The 19,369-nt window shown below is 40.4% G+C and overlaps 1 protein-coding gene across 2 annotated transcripts in view; it reads left to right on the top strand.

The window, feature by feature from the left end:
- Positions 1–19,369, top strand: part of cacna1db (calcium channel, voltage-dependent, L type, alpha 1D subunit, b) — an 85,242-nt gene that overhangs the window by 50,356 nt on the left and 15,517 nt on the right. The window contains exons 10-39 of one of the 2 annotated variants that reach the window (XM_037105074.1): positions 1,123–1,197; positions 2,779–2,866; positions 3,040–3,066; positions 3,485–3,645; positions 3,740–3,965; positions 4,595–4,802; positions 5,450–5,570; positions 5,756–5,870; positions 6,010–6,067; positions 6,184–6,244; positions 6,620–6,764; positions 6,881–7,010; positions 8,213–8,272; positions 8,359–8,418; positions 9,779–9,885; positions 10,042–10,129; positions 10,237–10,344; positions 10,493–10,545; positions 10,634–10,780; positions 11,079–11,280; positions 11,614–11,772; positions 12,075–12,185; positions 12,570–12,647; positions 13,342–13,425; positions 17,512–17,640; positions 18,124–18,189; positions 18,347–18,438; positions 18,547–18,706; positions 18,824–18,951; positions 19,197–19,293. In XM_037105074.1, coding sequence (XP_036960969.1) covers positions 1,123–1,197; positions 2,779–2,866; positions 3,040–3,066; positions 3,485–3,645; positions 3,740–3,965; positions 4,595–4,802; positions 5,450–5,570; positions 5,756–5,870; positions 6,010–6,067; positions 6,184–6,244; positions 6,620–6,764; positions 6,881–7,010; positions 8,213–8,272; positions 8,359–8,418; positions 9,779–9,885; positions 10,042–10,129; positions 10,237–10,344; positions 10,493–10,545; positions 10,634–10,780; positions 11,079–11,280; positions 11,614–11,772; positions 12,075–12,185; positions 12,570–12,647; positions 13,342–13,425; positions 17,512–17,640; positions 18,124–18,189; positions 18,347–18,438; positions 18,547–18,706; positions 18,824–18,951; positions 19,197–19,293 — 3,344 coding nt within the window. Of the gene's footprint in view, positions 1–1,122; positions 1,198–2,778; positions 2,867–3,039; positions 3,067–3,484; positions 3,646–3,739; positions 3,966–4,594; positions 4,803–5,449; positions 5,571–5,755; positions 5,871–6,009; positions 6,068–6,183; positions 6,245–6,619; positions 6,765–6,880; positions 7,011–8,212; positions 8,273–8,358; positions 8,419–9,778; positions 9,886–10,041; positions 10,130–10,236; positions 10,345–10,492; positions 10,546–10,633; positions 10,781–11,078; positions 11,281–11,613; positions 11,773–12,074; positions 12,186–12,569; positions 12,648–13,341; positions 13,426–16,583; positions 16,626–17,511; positions 17,641–18,123; positions 18,190–18,346; positions 18,439–18,546; positions 18,707–18,823; positions 18,952–19,196; positions 19,294–19,369 lie in introns of both variants that reach the window. The other variant, XM_037105075.1, reaches the window with a different exon arrangement.

Below are 19,369 nucleotides of genomic sequence, written 5' to 3' on the forward strand. Positions count from 1 at the left end.
GCCCCCCCAACCCCCCTTCTTTGATATCATGAAATGTATTTGTGGTACAGAATCCATAAAATAATTTCCCTTTATAAATGAGTGCTTGAAGTGAAATTCGGAAGTGTCATTATTGATAACATCCAGACCATAATCCATCTGATTGCATGGGATCTGAAATGAAACCATTTGGAATCCAGCTTCTACTTTGAAAGTACGTGTCTGTATGTAAGCCTTAGTCACATTGAGTGTGTGTGAATAAGTCTTGCAGCCTTGCTTCTCTTCTTAACACTGCTACAGTGCCTTAAAGCCTTCCACAGTGCAGTCAGTAATCACCCTGCTTTAACCTCTGCTGTATTAGACTAGACACCCGGTGCAGCACACTAACTTTCTCTCCTTGATTCCTTGCAGTGTCTGTGTGCCTTGTAAAAACTGTCTGTAGATTGCTGCTAACACTAGTTTTTTCTTTCCCCCTCTGTCTCCTCTTTCTTTCTTCCTTTCGTTTCTTCGTATCTTCCTCTCTTCCCTCCAGCAGTTGTTCTTCTCTGCCTTCTATCTTCCGTTGTCTTACTTAAGTCGTGTTTGCTGCTAATCCTTTCCTCTTAATATTGTATTGATAGTTGCTTTGTCCAGAAATCATGAACCTAAGATTCAGCCAAGACAAATTAAGGATTTGTTTCACGTTTCTATTGTAAAGAATTGAGCGTGGATCTTTTTTTTTATGAACCAAGAAGAATTATGACCAAGATGTATGTATTAAGCAGGATGTTTAACAGTCAATGATCTCTGGTGGACAAACTAAGAATGACACTTTCTCAAAACTACCTCAGATGTACTATTGGCATTTTCTGTGCAGCTATTTCTTTGTCGACTAACATAAATGCCAGTACTGCTGTATCTGCCATAAGTTAATAGACATCGTCCAGGCTGCTATATCTTTGATTAGTTTTTGTCTGCTACATGCCTACATCATCAGCTGTAATCAGCTCTCTTCTGTTATATGACAGTGAACTGGACATGGTAACTGTGTCTGTACTGTAGTCAGTTTACCAGCTGTCTCTTGCCGTGTGTTGTTCTGCTGTGTACTGACTCACTGCTTCCTCTGCTGTCTGGCTGTGTGAACTGCATGTTGGTAACACCAAGGGGTCACGCTGGCTGACCTCACTGAGAAGAAGAAAGGGAAGTTTGGCTGGTTCACCCAGTCCACAGAGACACAGGGTAAATGTGTTTGTGTGTGCATGAGTGCCTGGGAGTGTGTGTGTGTGTGTGTGTGTGCGTTTTTCACGCGTTCATGCGAACAATTCATCTTTGTCCTGGAGGAGAGTTTCCCCCTCAGCCTTCATGTGCTTTGCTTACGCTTTTATTTTTGCTTCTGTGTTTGCATGCCCTTTGTTGTTTGTTCCATACCTAAGCAAATTCATTCATTCATAAAACACACAAAACATGTACACCTTATCAACCATCATCTCTGAACTACTTTGCATCACATTGTTCCTGACAGGAAAACTGAGCGTGTGTGAAATGCATCAACACTTTGTAATGTAGAGCAGATGAGAGGCTGATGTTGACGGACAAGCAACATCTTATCTGACAGCAAGTCATGGCATGAGTGACTTTGAATTCAAAAGATTTTCTTTGATTTAATTTTAATGCCCACTACTGTTACTATACATAAATAGAAGGCCTAGAATCAAAAGCTGGAGCTTTAGATAAATAATACATTTTAGTCTGACACAGTCAAAATAAATCACGCAAATCTGTGTGCCACAAAACATGCTTTACTTGACATTTTGACTGGGATTTTTTTTTTCCTGCAAAATTTGTGTTTATTTTATCAGAATTTTATATTACATAATATTACATCCTGACATGCCTGTAATGTATAGTAATGTATACACATGCATGTGTTTACAAGTGTTTTCAGTAAATCTCAGTATTTGTGTTTGTATCCCTCATCTAATCATACTCATTTTGTGTTCCTTTCATTTTACAATCGTATGGACAATATTTTATGCATGTACAATATTGTATATGAGTTCCAATATACAGTATGTTTCAATCCTGTGACTTTGTGACCAATACTTGTTGCAGCATACAGACCTGGACCAAATACTTTGAAATGTTCAATGTAATCAGTATTGAAAAAGATCAGCACAAGTAAAATCTCAGTGATTTGTTATCTGTTTGTGTTTCCAATTGATAAATTAATTACAAAAACACATGAGATCCAGGGGTCCGTCACAAATTGGATACAATCAGTGTTTGAGACCAAAAATGTTCTGTTCTTAAAGAAAAACCTGGCAGAATTTCCTTTCATTAACATTAGACTCTGAGAAGGAGTCACCCCAGCATTTTCTATTTACACCTGCATTTCTTGTATTTGTTTTCTGATGGTTTGGCTTGGCCTACAAGTTACGTGACACAATGAAAGAAAACTAAAATTTCAGTTGACACTGGAGCTGAAAGGGTAAAATTGGAGAATCAGTTCGACATTTATGGCTGAAATCTGAAAAATATGAGGTTTTTGTAAACAAGAAGGTTGTAATCATCCTGCAATAGTTGCAGTCTTACAGAATTATTCCTAACATTCAACTTGAAACTCATTTCATCACCCTGGAACCAAGCCAAACCAAAAATGCATGTGTGTCAATAGCAAAATGCATTTTGATGTAAAAGTTTGTGGGGAAACCTGTTTCCACCGAGACACTATTAATGTTCTAAACCTCTCCATTAATATGGCACTTTATCATCTCACGTTGCTTTCTGTGTGTGTGTGTGTGTGTGTGTATGACACTACAGCGAGCATACCCACGAGTGAGACCGAGTCAGTGAACACAGACAATCACACTGGAGTGGAGGACAAATCACCCTGCTGTGGACCCCTGTGGTGAGTGTGACAGTATTATTGTTATGATAATGTGATAAAAAGAGGTTGACCTCCTATATTGACCCAATGAAGGGTGGCTGACGGACATAGTGGCTGTCTTACATGTTCACAATGTGACAGTACAAATGTTGCTGCTCTTGATTTAAAGTTGGCTCATCTTTTATTCTCCCCAGTCAAAAAATTACTAAGTCAAAGTGCAGGTTAGTACCTTGGTGCTGTATGACACTGCATGGTTGTTGCCGTCTGCATTCGTTTTCACTACATTTTTCTTGCATGGTTCATTCTTACCTCGTGTATCGGATACCCAATGTGTTCATCCAGTGTTTTTCAGCTGACCCAATGTTTCATTGTGTTCAACACTGTGTTTATTTCCCTGTTAACTCACCTCAACATATTGATATTGTTTTCATTTTATGTCACCACATGTATATGTCTATATGTGATCAATAGAATGTTATAATCAAACGCATTCATGAAGTACAAAGTGTTGATTCCAGAACTTTTATACTATTTTCCCTTGTCCATTGTTTTCATTGTCGCTCATCATGGATTAATTCTTCTGAACATGGTAGTTTGATCCTGACTATTGATTCTAAAGTGGATTTATTTGTTTGTCAGTCGTCAGTGGCGGCGCTGGAACCGTTTCTGTCGGAGGAAGTGTCGTGCAGCCGTGAAATCAGTGACGTTTTACTGGCTGGTCATCATCTTGGTGTTCCTCAACACACTCACCATCGCCTCTGAGCACTACAACCAGCCAGACTGGCTGACTGAAGTACAGGGTATCTATTTAGCTCCATTTATGTTTCATTTGGTAGTACAACATTCAGGTCAGTTTTTACTTTGACTTTGAGATTCAAGTCCTCTGCTTTCCAGATGCAGCCAACAAGGTTCTGCTGGCGATGTTCACCTTGGAGATGCTTGTGAAGATGTACAGTTTGGGGCTGCAGGCCTACTTTGTGTCTCTGTTTAATCGCTTTGACTGCTTCGTGGTGTGTGGAGGCATCATAGAGACCATCCTGGTGGAGCTGGCCATCATGTCTCCGCTGGGCATCTCTGTGTTCCGCTGCGTACGACTCCTTAGGATCTTCAAGGTCACACGGTGAGCGATAGAAAGTCATGTGTTTGCTGGATGCGATAATGCAGACTTAGATATTTCATTCTTCTGAATGAAATAGGAAAAACATGTTTTAATTAGATTTGATGGCCAATAGTTTTGAGTTTTTAGCACTATTGAGACTTGTGCAATGAGCAAGCCATGACTGTAGCAAAACTCGTCCAAAAGTTGCATCCATTGCTACCAACAGAAATACTTAATGAAGACGATAAATATATACATGTAGGATTATTCATAGGGAAGGGACGCCATTGAAATCTGCTGTTGTTAAAAAAGCACAAATCATTTTCAAAAACTAAACTAATTCAATTTTTCATCTGACATAAGTCCAGTCTCTGACTGACATGACACGCTGTCACAGTTTGAACAGCTAGCTGAGGGGCACCCTGAGTTTTAGTGGCACTGGTGATGTCTAATAAAAGTGCTGTCTGAAAAATAATAACGATCAAAAGAAATCACGCCTGAGGTTGCCTGTGCTGAATATGGGCTTCATGTCTTGTTCGACCAGTATCATAATTTCCATATTTGCCCCTCATTACCTTCACAGTGGTGTGTGTGTGTGTGTGTGTGTTAGGCATGTGGTGTTCACTGGCTTTAATTATTTTCCTCTCCAGTCATTGGGCGTCTCTTAGTAACCTGGTGGCCTCTCTGCTCAACTCCATGAAGTCCATCGCCTCCCTGTTGCTGCTGCTCTTCCTCTTCATCATTATCTTCTCCCTGCTGGGCATGCAGCTTTTTGGGGGCAAGTTTAACTTTGACGAGACTGTGACCAAAAGGAGCACGTTTGACAACTTCCCTCAGGCCCTGCTCACTGTGTTCCAGGTGAGGTTTTTATGCACATAATTAGGATACAGAACAAAGAAGGCTCAAACTAATTCAACATACAAACTAACAATCAAAATCTCTGTTGGATAAATAAATCAAGTCGATCATTATTTAGGAATTAAATTTTCAAATCTTCTAATAATTCATTTAACGTTTAATCCTAAAAGTTTTTAGAGAGACCTCTGTACAAACATGCTGTGGACCCCTTTGTATTATTCATGGCAACACCATCAACAGTTCTACTCAACAACTCACAGTGCAGGCTGTGAGATTTCAAAGCCAGACTTTTCAACCATCTGACCAAGAAATCACTGGGTCCTCTTTGAATCGTGCAGCATCTAGCGTTGATATGATATGGTATTACTATGGTTGATGATTGCACTTTGATTCAGTCATGTCACTGATCTCAACAAGACATTTATAGGCACTTAACAAAGGCCATATGAGTTTCTTCTTATTGCCTATTTCATCATAAACACATTGATAAGGGCCTTATTACCCACTTACTACACTTGATACAAGGACCTTAACATGAGGTGTTAACATTAAAAGTCTTTTATATGAGATTATTTGTGTTCACATCAATCTTGTCAGTTGTGGGTTAAATGATTGAAGTGGCTTCCTCTGTGTATTGTGTTCACCAGATCTTGACAGGAGAGGACTGGAATACGGTGATGTATGACGGCATCATGGCGTACGGCGGTCCGGCCTCCTCTGGAATGGTGGTCTGCATTTACTTCATCATCCTCTTCATCTGTGGAAACTGTATCCTACTACTGGCCACAAGCACAAAAACACACACATACACACACACACACGCTCACTCTTGTCTTGCGTGGAAACACAGACAAAGAAAAATCCACATGTTCAGACTTGCCTGGTTTTAAAATAGAGCCAGTTGGGTGTTTTTTTTCATTGGTCAGTGTTTTCCCCTTAAATCACATGATCAGACATCCTACTAAACGTCTTCTTGGCCATCGCTGTGGACAACCTGGCAGACGCTGAGAGCCTCAACACAGCACAGAAGGAAGAGGAAGAGGCCAAGAAGAGGAAGAATAGTGCCAAGTACAGCTTAGCACAACTCAACATTACACAATTTATTGTTTAATTGTTTTTGTAGACTTTTGTCACAATTGCCACAAGCACTTTCTGTTGGCATTGCCTTCTGTGTTGATGGTTACTTCATGTCTAATGTCTTCAACAGGGATGCCGGCACAGAAAAGAGAGTTGAAATAATGGAGAACAAGGACGGAGAGACCAAGGTAAAAGATCAAATAAAAATCGCCCTGTATAAATCACCTTTTATTATAAACTGAATGGAAAAAAACACAGCCATCTGTCTGATTTTTATAATGCTAAACCCGATCGCTGTGTGTAGGTGCCAACAGAAGCCTTGCTGGAGGAAGACAAAGAGTTGTACCCTGCACTCGACTCTCCAGGTAAAAGTGAGGAAGAAATAATCCATTTGCGGCACACATTGTTATGGCGCTCAACATCTGTTATACATTAAAGAGGTATAAACATATCAATGAATATGCAGATGTAATACCATCACCATCCATTAGGTGAGATCAGTCAGAGTGATCATGTAGAAAAAATGATGTATGATTCAGGTATTATGATAAATTTGACTATTAAAACTAAATTCAAAGATAAATCGATACATTTCACAGTAGACATGAATGTGAATCATCACCTACAGTAACACAAATATATGGATCCTAACAAAATATTACAAAACATAATCTTGTACATTAAAACAGCACACAGAAATAGATTGAAGGGATTAAAATAACTCTGGTTCTGTCTCTTAGTGTGTGATGATGAAGACAATAACGAAGACCTCCCAGAAGTCCCGTCGGGACCCCGTCCTCAGAGGCTGTCTGAACTCACCATCAAAGAGAAGATTCAGCCCATCCCAGTGGGCAGCGCCTTCTTCATCTTCAGCAGCACCAACCCGTGAGTCTCAGATGAGTTGTTGGGTGAAATCAGTACTGAGGAATAGGAACCAACTGTACATTTTTCTTTCTCTTTCTGTCATAATCTCTTCTTCTTTGTGTCATTTTCTGCCACAGGATTCGTGTATTCTGCCATAAGCTGATCAACCACCAGATCTTCACCAACCTCATCCTGGTCTTCATCATGCTCAGCTCCGTCTCTCTGGCCGCTGAGGACCCAATACGTAACTTCTCTGCTCGCAATATCGTACGTAACCCCCACCAAGACTGTAGACTTTAGCTGCCTATAAAGGCAACCCCTGTGTATTTGGAGAGTTCATTAGTCTCACTGTAGTTCATTAGTCTCTACATTTTGACATGTCACAGTAGGCAAAAAGGTGTAAAAAAAAAAATAGATAAATGATGGCTGAATTGCAATTTCAATGAATTAATTCAGTTTCATCTTTCACGCTGTCATGACTTACTGAGGCGTGTGAACAGAACAGAGCCATCGTAAATGTAATTAGACAAGTCCAAATGTGTGCTGTGAAGAGGCCTGTGGAAAACATGATTTGGCTAATGACAGTCAAATCACATACAATTGAAAACTGCCTGCCTTATGAGACCAAAGGTAGTTGATTTTGGTTGGATTTTCTTTTCCTTAAACTCACACATGTTTTGCTCTCCTACTTACCAAAATGTGCCACTGCCACACAACACCAGCTGTTTCACCAGCTGCTACTTCCACATTTTAACACCTAGAAATGATAGAATATGATGGCAAACTACTGACAACACACTTGAGGCACTAACTGTGGACAAGAGATTTTCTTGCTAGGATTGCTCAGGATTGCTTCAATTATTGCTCAGTGATGTGAAATTCAGCAGGGTTTTATTTCACTTTTAAATATTATGTTGTTTTCGCAGAAGACGTGCTGCTCTTAATTTATGAATTACAAAATATTTTCTTTGTTACACCGATAACACTGTTTTTATATCAAAATCTTGCCTCGCACAGCTTTAATGTGCTAGTAGTTGGGAATCGACCGATTATCAGTCTGGCCCATTATCAGATCCAATATGAAGCATTTTCCGATGCTGACTTTCTGATTTGTCCATCATCGGAATCAGTGTTTTTTTTGTTTGTTCATTTATTTTCGGCAATGGTCTGACTCTGTAAAGTAACTAATAACCACTTGTAATAAAAAAGATACCTCCAAAATGTAATGGAGTGGGAGTGTAAAGTAGCAGAAAATGGACATACTCAAGTAAAGTACAAGCTTAGTTTTATTTTGTTATTTGAATTGTACTAAGTAGAGTCTTTGAGTAAAATATATTCAGCGGTATATCGGTCGATCCCTACCAGGAGTCATTGTTCATGTGCTTCTTACTGTACCAATATACTGTATCTGACTGTGCTGTTATCCTGGAATGACTTGATGACTTGAACTTGTGCATTGCCTCTTGCAGATACTTGGTTATTTTGACTATGCTTTCACCGCAATCTTTACTGTTGAGATCCTGTTGAAGGTAAATGACCTTTGTGCTGTGTGGTGCTGTGCTGAGTAGAGCTTCAGTAACCCTGCGTGCTTATGTCACTCTGATTGCCTCCTCAGATCCTAGGCTATGCAGACTATGTCTTCACTAGTATGTTTACATTTGAGATCCTTATTAAGGTAAACGATGCGCTGCCACCGCAACAACCCACCACTTCCAAGCTTGCTGCACACGTCCTCCTTCCCCTCATTTTTTGTCTCTATAGTTCTTGTTCAAAATGGCCGCCTGCTTGTCCTGTTGTCACGGCGCCAAATCCGTCGACATGGAGATCATGCGTTTACGTCAGATATATATATATATATATTTTTCTGTGTGTCAGTCACTTCTCCATCACGGCCCACCCCCCCTTTTCATCCTCGACCTGTTTATGGACCAGTGGCTCTCCAGAGTACAACTACTTGATCTCAAATATAACTTTTTTTTTTTTTTTTTTGCTGATTTGACACTCTGACTCTGGTGGCATCTTAAAACTTTTCACCAACAATCATCATTTTCAAAACATTTTTTTTTTTGTAATTTTAATTAGAAGGATAATTGTATCTAAAAATCTAAAATGTTCTTGACTGTGGAGAGATGAACTTGAACATCAAGCTTTACATCCTACTGCTTGGTTGCGTACCGTGCACACAGATGTACCCCTTTTCCTTGTCTGTTTTGGCTAATGAACGTCCACAGAATGTGCTTGAAAAAACCCTCAAAAACCAGAAACAGTTGTAGTATTTTGGATGTTAGAGTGAAATCCTTCACCTCACCCATTTGCTCGTTGCATGCCTGCATCAGGTAAATCTCATGTATTATAGCTTAAGCCAACAATTTGATCAGGAGAAGATTAAAGGACCCGTTTCATGGAGAGTGTTTATATTACATTTTCACCAGCTTAACCTGCACCGGAAATGAGTGTAGTAGATTTTAGACGATGTTCCCTTTGTCTTGTCTGAACATTTTGCATTCTTTATGATCTGTCTATTTTTGGGTGTGTATGTGTGTGTATGAGAAGTACTGCACGTGTACATTCGGGTCTCTGACTCTAGTATTTTTAAGTATTTTTAAAGATGCTTTTGTAAGCGAATACACACTTATTAACACTGTCAATATTACCTAAAATATTGAGACAGACATATTAGAAATATTGCTTGAATCTATTATTGCAACAATATTTGAAGTACTTATCTGTTTTTGTGTGTGCCTTCTCTTAGTAACATAATTACATTATATAAGTAATATGACATGTTCATTTTAATGACGGACCATCAGTTGGGAAACTGCTAATCAAATTACAATGTTTTCAAGAGCACTCAGGTTTAAATGAAAGAAGAAAATACAAAAATTCAACAAAATGTTTTCTGTAAATTGACACTGTAGAGCAACAGATCATTGAAATAACAGTAACAGTCATTTAAATCCTATTGCTGTCCTGCTTCATGTGTGTGTCTTATTTAGTCCTGGCTGTTTCTCTAAACGTGTCTCTTCTGTGTCCAGATGACGGCATTTGGAGCGTTCCTACATAAAGGGGCGTTCTGTAGAAACTACTTCAACCTTTTAGACCTGCTGGTCGTTGGTGTGTCTCTGGTCTCCTTCGGCATTCAGTACGCATCATTGATTTGTTTTCCAAAGTCTTAGTTGAACTGTAACATTGAGCAACTATGTTTTGTTTTTGCCACAGTAAATAACCAGTGCTCTTTGCTCTGTCAGTGACAAGTCGTATAGGAACCCCTTTTCTTTTCGTGTGCTGTCCTCTGTAGGTCCTCTGCTATCTCAGTGGTGAAGATCCTCCGTGTGTTGAGAGTCCTGCGTCCACTCAGGGCCATCAACAGAGCCAAGGGACTAAAGGTCAGAGTAGCAATAACGCAACATGATGCATCTGTGTTTAAGTGTTGTATCTACTGATACAGTACTGTGTATTCCCTCCTAATGGTGTAAAACTGTGTCGTCTGCAGCATGTGGTCCAGTGTGTGTTTGTGGCCATCAGGACCATCGGCAACATCATGATCGTCACCACACTGCTGCAGTTCATGTTCGCTTGTATTGGAGTGCAGCTCTTCAAGGTACAATGAAAATTGTGATAAAGGGTGTTTGGGACGCGACCAAATCAACACGCTCTTCTAGTGTGAAACAACAAATAGCTGTACAGAAGTGGGAGGATTTAAACTAAGAGCCCCTCTGACTTTCTCTATTGTTTTTTCTCTAACAAAGGGGAAGTTTTATCGCTGCACTGATGACGCCAAGTCCAGCCCAGAAGAGTGCAAGTGAGTTTTTTTTTTTTTGGTCTGAATGAGTGCATCTGTGTATGCGTGGTTTTTTGCACGTGGTTAACATTGAATCTTTAAATCACAGAGGTACCTACATTCTCTACAACAACGGGGATGCGGCGCTGCCCATGGTGAAGGAGAGGATCTGGTACAACAGTGATTTCAACTTTGACAACGTCCTCATGGCCATGATGGCTCTCTTTACTGTCTCCACCTTTGAAGGATGGCCAACGTAAGTGCTGTTTTGCATCGGAGGTAGAATTCGAATAATAATCTTTAAAAATAAAATGAATTTGAAACTCAAGTAATATGAGCATTTACTTGCTAAACAAAACTGTCTAACTAAAGGTAAAGACATACAGCCAGCCTGTATCTGTATCTGCAAGTCTATTAAGGCTTGCATTAGACTATTTTGTTTGCATGAAGCATTTGTATGCATACTGCTTGAAGTACACCATGTATCATTCAGTTAACATGAATCATTTCTGGTCACTGTCTTGACTTTGTGTGTTTTTTTTGTCCCCCTGCAGGCTGTTGTACAAAGCCATCGACTCTAATAAAGAGAACATGGGCCCAATCTACAACTACCGCATTGAGATTTCCATCTTCTTCATCATCTACATCATCATCATTGCTTTCTTCATGATGAACATCTTTGTCGGTTTCGTTATCGTCACCTTTCAAGAGCAGGGCGAGAAGGAGTACAAGAACTGCGAGCTGGACAAGAACCAGGTGAGAGGAGACTTTTGCGGACAATGTTGTATGTATTGGTGCTTTTATGGAACATTTTAATGAAGTCGGAAAAAATCTCTTCATTTTAAAAGATGATGTCGGCGTTCTAGTAGGCTAGGGTATTTGTTGATCTTTGATCTAAATGGATCTGGCTTCATAATGATGCATCTTTTCTTTGTATTACTGTCAGTAGAAATAGATATAGTAGATAGTTGTCTATTTCTGCTCAGATCCAATGAAACTGCTGTCTCTGTGATTGGTCCAAACACCTGTTCATGAATCTGTTTGTGTCTGTTTCCCATATTCCCCCTCATGAATTCACCACCACTGCAGCGTCAATGTGTGGAATATGCTCTGAAAGCTCGTCCCCTGCGGCGCTACATCCCCAAAAACCCGTACCAGTACAAGTTCTGGTATGTGGTCAACTCCACAGGCTTTGAGTACGTCATGTTCGTCCTAATCATTCTCAACACCCTGTGTCTGGCCATTCAGGTGAGTGCCCTTCATTAAGTCCTTTAGGTAATATTGACATAAACTGGCAAAGTGAATCTACAATCATCACGGTGACTATGGTTAGTGCACACATCTCGGATGTAGGAGATTTAGGTTACATGTCTCGTAAAGTTACAAACAATTTGCTCTTTTCTAATCCCTGTGTATATTTGCATACGTAATTTTGTGTGTAATTGTGTGTGATTTATTGCAGCCTAAAGAGCTTGTTTACTTATGTTATATACTACTTAATAAATGTTTGTTTCACATTTTTGATCGGTGGTCTGCATGTGTCTTTCCAGCACCACGGCCAGTCTCATCTGTTTAACTATGCCATGGACATCCTCAACATGGTCTTCACTGGGGTTTTCACAGTGGAGATGATCCTCAAACTCATCGCCTTTAAACCCAGAGTAAGTCCTCTCCTCTCCTCTCCTCTCCTCTCCTCTCCTCTCCTCTCCTCTCCTCTCTTCTCCTCAACCGTTCAGGTCCTTACAGTATCTTGTTTAGAGTTCTCTTTTATATTGAATCCCTGAAAAGATTAATATTTTTTGAGTTTATATCTGAGAACACTCCCCTTTTCCTTTTAACCCAGCCCTCATACACTCTTCCTGTCCCTCTTACCTCCCCTCTCGGGCTCTTTTGCCCACTGACTGTAACACCTCTTCCATTTATTCCTCATCATCACCCTCCATTACTCTTCACTGTAACCTCCCTACCTCTTATACTTCCCTGCATCCCCCTCCTCTCCTGCCTCCCCCTCTCCTCCCGCTGGCTGCGCATGCTGCCACATTCAGGGCTATGTCGGGGACGCCTGGAACGTCTTCGATGCTCTGGTGGTGATTGGCAGTGTTGTCGACATCATACTCAGCCAGGTAGAAAGACGTCAGTATGTACAACTCTGTCATTCCCTCTTCCTGCTGTCTTAGTGCTGCAGCCACTCTCCTTTTTTCCTTCCTTCACATCTTTCCTCATTCCCTTCCTTCCTGTCTCAATTTTGGGTTATGTTTTTAGTTTGGCTTGAGCCAGTTTCACAAAGCAAGTCTGTTGAATCTGGACTGGAGATGAGCACCGTAGATTGACTAATACATGCTGAGGGATGAGAAAAAAATTCCAAACCTGCATCTGCAACTGAACAGTGTTAAATGGCAACATATACATTACATTAAGCCACTGTTACAAAACAATTTGGTCTTGTGAAATTGTTTAGTTTTAGGTCTATGGTGGCCATTTCTTTCAGCCTGCCACTGCGCCAGTGAGAGTAAAAACAATACTTGACAAATGACAAATACTTGATATTGAATAGCCATGTTTTAAATGGTTTTTGTAAATTTAACAAATTGATTTTCTCACAGACGCAGTGGCAGGAAGAATGTTGACTTTCAACCTCACTCTCTTATATCAAATCACAACATTTTGATGTTTTCCTCTTTCTGTCTTACATAATTGTCTTCTTCTTTTTTTTTTTTTTACCTCTCCTTCCTTTTCTTTCTTGCTCTGTTGTTTCTCTCTCTTCTTTTCTTTTCTTTTCTTTTCTTTTCTGTGTGTCTTTGTTGCTTGTGCTTGCAGAACTATTTTGCTGATGCATGGAACACGTTTGATGCCTTAATTGTTGTGGGTAGCGTGGTTGACATTGCCATCACTGAGATCAATGTAAGTAGTCATTAATCACATACACGCCTGTCTCACTGTGACGCTTGCAGCCGGAGGGCTTTGCTCAAAGGTTGCGTTTCAAGATCGCAACTTTGTTTTTCATGCATAAACTAGTGTTCTTCACAACCCAAGCGAATGAAGCAACCATGGATGCATGTAAAATTGTGATGACATTGCTGAATACCTGCTGAAAAAAAGGTAGCTTTTAAATGTCACTTTGACTTCATTGCTCTATTTTGAGAAACCGTGCCACTGATTCCACTTTAAATTATTGTTCGACTGAGCAGAAATAATGTTTAGTGCTGCTGTAAATTGTCACTCAATTTTGGTACAAAAAACACCCAAAAACTACAGCATACACAACAGTATTGGGACATTAATCTTTTGATTGCATTTATCAAATATACATTTAAACAAACATCAACATTTATTTATATTTTCTTATTGATTCACTAACCCTTGTCTTTCCAGTCTTTTTGAAATAATCAATTGTTATCATTATTATATGCAGCTCAGTTATCATCTAAGAAGCGTGGATTTAATCATTTTGAGCCAATTATTTTGATTGTCAGTCGTATTTTCTTTAAATATGTTGTACCGCTACCTTAAGGCCCCTCTGTGTCCTGGATTGCTGCAGCTGTTAACACTGACTACATGCTTGCTGCAGGCTTGTCCAGCTGGAGATGTGTGTTTGTTCTGTCAGTGACTTGTTTTGAGTGAAGCTTTTAAGTAAAGAACACACTGCACCCCATCACTGATTAAATTCTTGCAGATCATATAATGGTACAAAATGCAGTTTGGCACTCAGGAAGCCCAGATATTACCTGTGTGAATCAGAGCATCAGGTTAATATAACCTACCAACATGTCAGTAGTTGCCGAATATGTGCTTTACAGCTCTGCAACTTAATTAATACTAGTTTATTTACTTTTACATTTTAATGTAATTATGATCGTGCTTTTCCTTTATATATAATATTTTCCTTGCTCAGCCAGCATATTTGGATACATCAAATCATCTTCCTGCTTTTGAAAGAAATCACTTCTATTAGTTTTTACATAAAACTGTAAACCATCACAGCAAACATGGCACCTTAGTTTCAGCCAGAAAGTTAATGTGGCCCACATTTCATTATTTTGAGTGTCTTTACAAGTGCATTGATGCTGCATGGGAAAAAGACCTAGATATCATCCAAAATTCAATCCAGAAAGAGTGTTGTTGGTTGTTGAGATGTGGTCTGTGGCGTATGCTGAACAGTGAATCAGATCAGAGAAGAGCTTAGATGTTGGACAACTGGGTCCTCTGATCATGGCTTAGAGGATGGAGAGAGCACTTTGTGGCAGTCTCTTATTGGTTAGTCTTGAAGTGGATGTGAGCAGCACAGATTACTACTGTACTCAACAGAGTTTTGTATGTATTGTAAGAAAACTTGCAATGGTTGAATATCAAGTGGGCGACAGTATTATGGATTTGCTACAGAGATCTCATGGCAGATAAAGTGGCTTTTGCAAGGAGGGAGTTGCTCTAGTTCAAATGGGAGGGGACATTCACCTGGACCAATCCACCAGATATTGTAGAGGAGAAACCAGCTGTAATCTTTGTCTTCCACGTCATTGTTCTCCACTTTTGAGTTGGCACCACAGCCATGTTGTCAATAGTGATAGGACAGGTCTCGGTGACGGCACCCGGCTAAGCCTTAAATGATGCCTTGACATTCACTGAGATGTCAGCAAGGCGAGGAGCAATGTGTGCCTCGACCTGAGTATCAGATCGAGGGAATGAAAGGAATAATCATCGGCTAGATGGAGCCTTGTGGCACTTCTGTTATTACTCTGTGTGCTATAAGCACATTTTTTCCCAGGCTGGCAAAGTTATGACCCTCCCTACTTTGCCTCTGATTGGCTAGCACTCATTCCTTTCATATATTTCTATATATTTTGTTAAGTTGTGTACTTACATCATCCCCCATGTTTCCAACTGTGTTCAAATCCAGAAGTTCACTTAACATAATGGTGCTTTTCATTTAATAAGTTGTTTGGTATATCTTCCAGAAAAGAGTCATAGAGTGAGGAAGAATGTCAGTAAACAAGACTAAACATATCATGAAGTAAATTTAAATTCACTGACCTTGTCTTTGGACATTTGTGTCTGAGCCACGTCAAATAGATTTTCATCAGGAGTGGTGTATGATTGAGGTTACGTTCACCACCAGCAGAGCAATTTTTCCCAAAAGTTACTTCCACAAGTTTGATTGCAGAATCATTTGAGTCAGTACTGACATATTTAATCATCCCAAAATGTTCGATAACTTTACTGCAAATTAGCTGTGAGCTAGAGAGCAATGGCAAGCATGTAGGGTGTGTGTGTGTGTGTGTGTGTGTTTGTGTGAGCATGTGTGTGTGTGTGTTTCAATCCAGGTCAACCCCTCTATGAACTCGACAGTCAACTGAGATTTCTCTTTTCCCCTCTCCTCTTTGTAATATTATGTTTACAGTCGGCAGTCAACATCACAAAGTCCCCAAACACCCAGCAATGGAAGTCACCCCTGCAGATTGGGGCTGCAGTCAGGTGGACAAACATAGTAAGATAGATCCACTAGTAGAGTAATCTCTGAGATCTCCTCCCATTGGCAAATTGCTCAGAATCAGAACAGAATCCAATGCGACTCAAGGGCTTTTTGATCCAGAAGGTTTGGCCCTGCAGCCGCCTCAATCCTTAAGAGCTGGCGGCTCTGAGCAGCTGATCAGAAACCCCCCCTACTCTGCCCGGCCTCCCCCCTCTTTTGTTATGTTTTGACTGAGATACTCCTTGGGGCAGAAGATTACATATTGTGTGTTTAGTACATTGTAGTACATATATAGCAAATGTTTCGTCAGCTGTGAATGCTTGCAGCTCATGTCTGATGTTACTGCAGAATATGTGGTAAAGCTTTTGCATGATGGGCTTTACGCTTTTTGATGATGCTTCTGTTTGTGTCTGAAATCATAATGCTGTGTTGTTAAGTAAAGCTGCTTCTGAGCTTCTAATGTAATTACATGTTGATTTTATCAAAGGTAATGGTGATATGTGATGTTTGCAGCAGCACTGACTTGTGAATGGTTTGGTGCTGTACAGCTGGTTTGTGTAACTCAGATTAACCTTAGGCTTTTGGTTTCAAGTCGGCAGCCATTCCTGTCGTCAAGGTGATAGTGGAGCCAGGGGTAAGAAGAAGCCCCTCCTTTTTTCGCCCCTCACCCTTCTGTTACCATCCAAAAGTCAAAGCATCAAGATCTTTTCGTTGTCACTCTGTGTTGCTCACTTACCGATGAAACCATTGAGATACTTCTGGTCTCACTTATTCAATAAGTGTGACTGTTTGTGATTGAACTCTCAATGTTTGTCGAAGTCTCGTTTTGAATCCACGTCTGTTGCATTTTGACTCCAGCTTCATGGCTCAGCTGACGTTTTATGTTGAGACCTTGTCCTGTCTGGGTGCATGGCATGACACAGGGGAACAGATAACACTATATGGTATTTTGTCTCATTTCTTCATTTCAGCTTTCAAGTGTTTGCAATCAGATGACAGACGGCGTAAAGTCAACGCACCTTTTTTAGGTTTAAATTTCTTGTCAAATGTCTTGTGTGGTTGTACTATTAACAAGACAGTTAAGGACAAAAGACCAGTCTTAATGTTTGTTTCAATGGAAAAAAAAGTCAACTACAGTTTATCTCTTGGTTTGTTTGTCTTTGGACTGCAGATTCTGTCTGTTGCCTGTTTTGAATCAGTCACCCAGAGTTAAATGTCCTGTATGTGTATGTCCTCCAGGTCTGTTCATGGCATGGTGTTTAAAACACGGCTACTCTGCATGCACATTAATTGTTGTCATTGCACAAATGCAGGAAAATCACAAATGGGAAAAAAAAATATTCCTCTGGACAGTTTTCATCCACCTTGACGTTGCCTGTCGGCTAACATGAGTCATATACACGATGTTTAAAAGAATGCATGTATGACAGTATGACAGCATGGATTAACAAGTGGTACAGAACTTTTTCATCATCTGTATTTTGATGTTGCACCTTCACGCTCTTCACCCTCCACTTCAGAACACGGAGGACAGCGCTCGCATCTCAATCACCTTCTTCCGCCTGTTCAGAGTGATGCGATTGGTCAAACTGCTGAGCAGGGGCGAAGGCATCAGGACACTGCTGTGGACCTTCATCAAGTCCTTTCAGGTGAGACTGTAACATATGCAGCCGGCAGACACGCATCTTGAATCTGAGATGAGATGAGAGATTACACCTGGCGTATAGATTGAAATTGGTAAGGTTTTAACTACTCACTTATAATCTAACTTTTAGTTCTTTAGTTCAAGAGAAGCATTCTGTAAGAGGTCATTTCTCATATTTTTACCAGTGTATGGAATATTACACCTCTAAGACTTAAAAAGATGTCAAGTCAATGTGGGTATATAGCGGAAAATAAAAAATATTTCCTATACCACAGCGTTTTATGAATTTACAGCCAAGCAAAGTTAATTAGTACTAACATAAGTCTGAAGAAGTGGAGCGGGGCTAGTTGCACAAGGTTTGGTTAAAATCTGGTGGAGTTATTGTTTGACAATGCACATCATTCAAATAAGAGGGTGCAGAGTGTTCCAGTGTTGGGTAACAGTGTGTCACACTTGTTTCCTTCTTTTCTCCTCTTTTATCACCCAGGCTCTTCCCTATGTTGCCCTCCTAATAGCCATGCTGTTCTTCATCTATGCTGTAATCGGGATGCAGGTACTGTGGTGTATATCCATGAAAATCTAAACCAGAACATGACGGGGGAACCTCTCCTGCAGGGATATGTGTGGCCTTGGGTGTCTCGGTTGTCTCATCCAGAATTTGAGAACAGGCTGGCTGAGTCCTTCGATGACACTTCTTTGTTCGCTTTTAGGTGTTTGGGAAAATAGCCATGGTGGACGGAACACAAATCAACCGCAACAACAACTTTCAAACCTTTCCTCAAGCTGTCCTGATGCTCTTCAGGTGCTCAAGGCTTAAATTGTTTGAAAACCATTATAAGTCAGATACAAAGATACAAAAGTTCCTTATTCTGCTCCTGTGTCACTGATGTTGTTTCTTGTTCTATGTTAGATGTGCCACAGGTGAGGCCTGGCAGGAGATCATGCTGGCCTGTCTGCCAGGGAAGCTGTGTGATCCAGAGTCCGACTACAACCCAGGAGAGGAGAGAACCTGCGGCAGCGGCTTCGCCATTATCTACTTCATTAGCTTCTACATGCTCTGTGCTTTCCTGGTAATCTTCATACTTTTTGTGGTGTTCACTACCAGAAATGTGTGAGCACAGACTCAACGATCCTTTACATAATGAAATATGATATTATACAATACAATATTTGTTCCCTTGTTTCAGATCATCAACCTTTTCGTAGCCGTCATCATGGATAACTTCGACTATCTTACCCGTGATTGGTCCATTCTTGGGCCCCATCACCTGGACGAGTTCAAGAGGATCTGGTCCGAATACGACCCTGAAGCCAAGTGAGTAGTCAGGAGCCACTTTTGAGAAAGTGATCAACACAAGACTTCTCCTGCGATGAATTCTTTGTTCTGTTACTATTTGTTCTTTCAGTAGAAACGGGAGGGTGATTGTTTCTTAACAGCCATAATACTCTCGATGGCTCCCTATGGTGCACTAATTGATTATCCGTTACTTGGACCTGCAGTGGTAATGCATCTGTGTTCACTGGTATAAAACCCTGTATTTGAATGTATGCTGTCGCCAGGGGCAGGATTAAGCACCTTGATGTGGTGACACTGCTGAGGAGAATCCAGCCACCGCTGGGCTTCGGCAAGCTCTGTCCTCACAGAGTGGCCTGTAAGGTGGGTTGCTACAATTGCATGAGCACCATTGCGGTGAATTTTGGAAGTTTTTATATATCTTTGACATATAAATTCC

Source organism: Acanthopagrus latus, chromosome 7 (assembly GCF_904848185.1).
Source record: "Acanthopagrus latus isolate v.2019 chromosome 7, fAcaLat1.1, whole genome shotgun sequence".
NCBI classification, from domain to species: Eukaryota; Metazoa; Chordata; class Actinopteri; order Spariformes; family Sparidae; genus Acanthopagrus; species Acanthopagrus latus.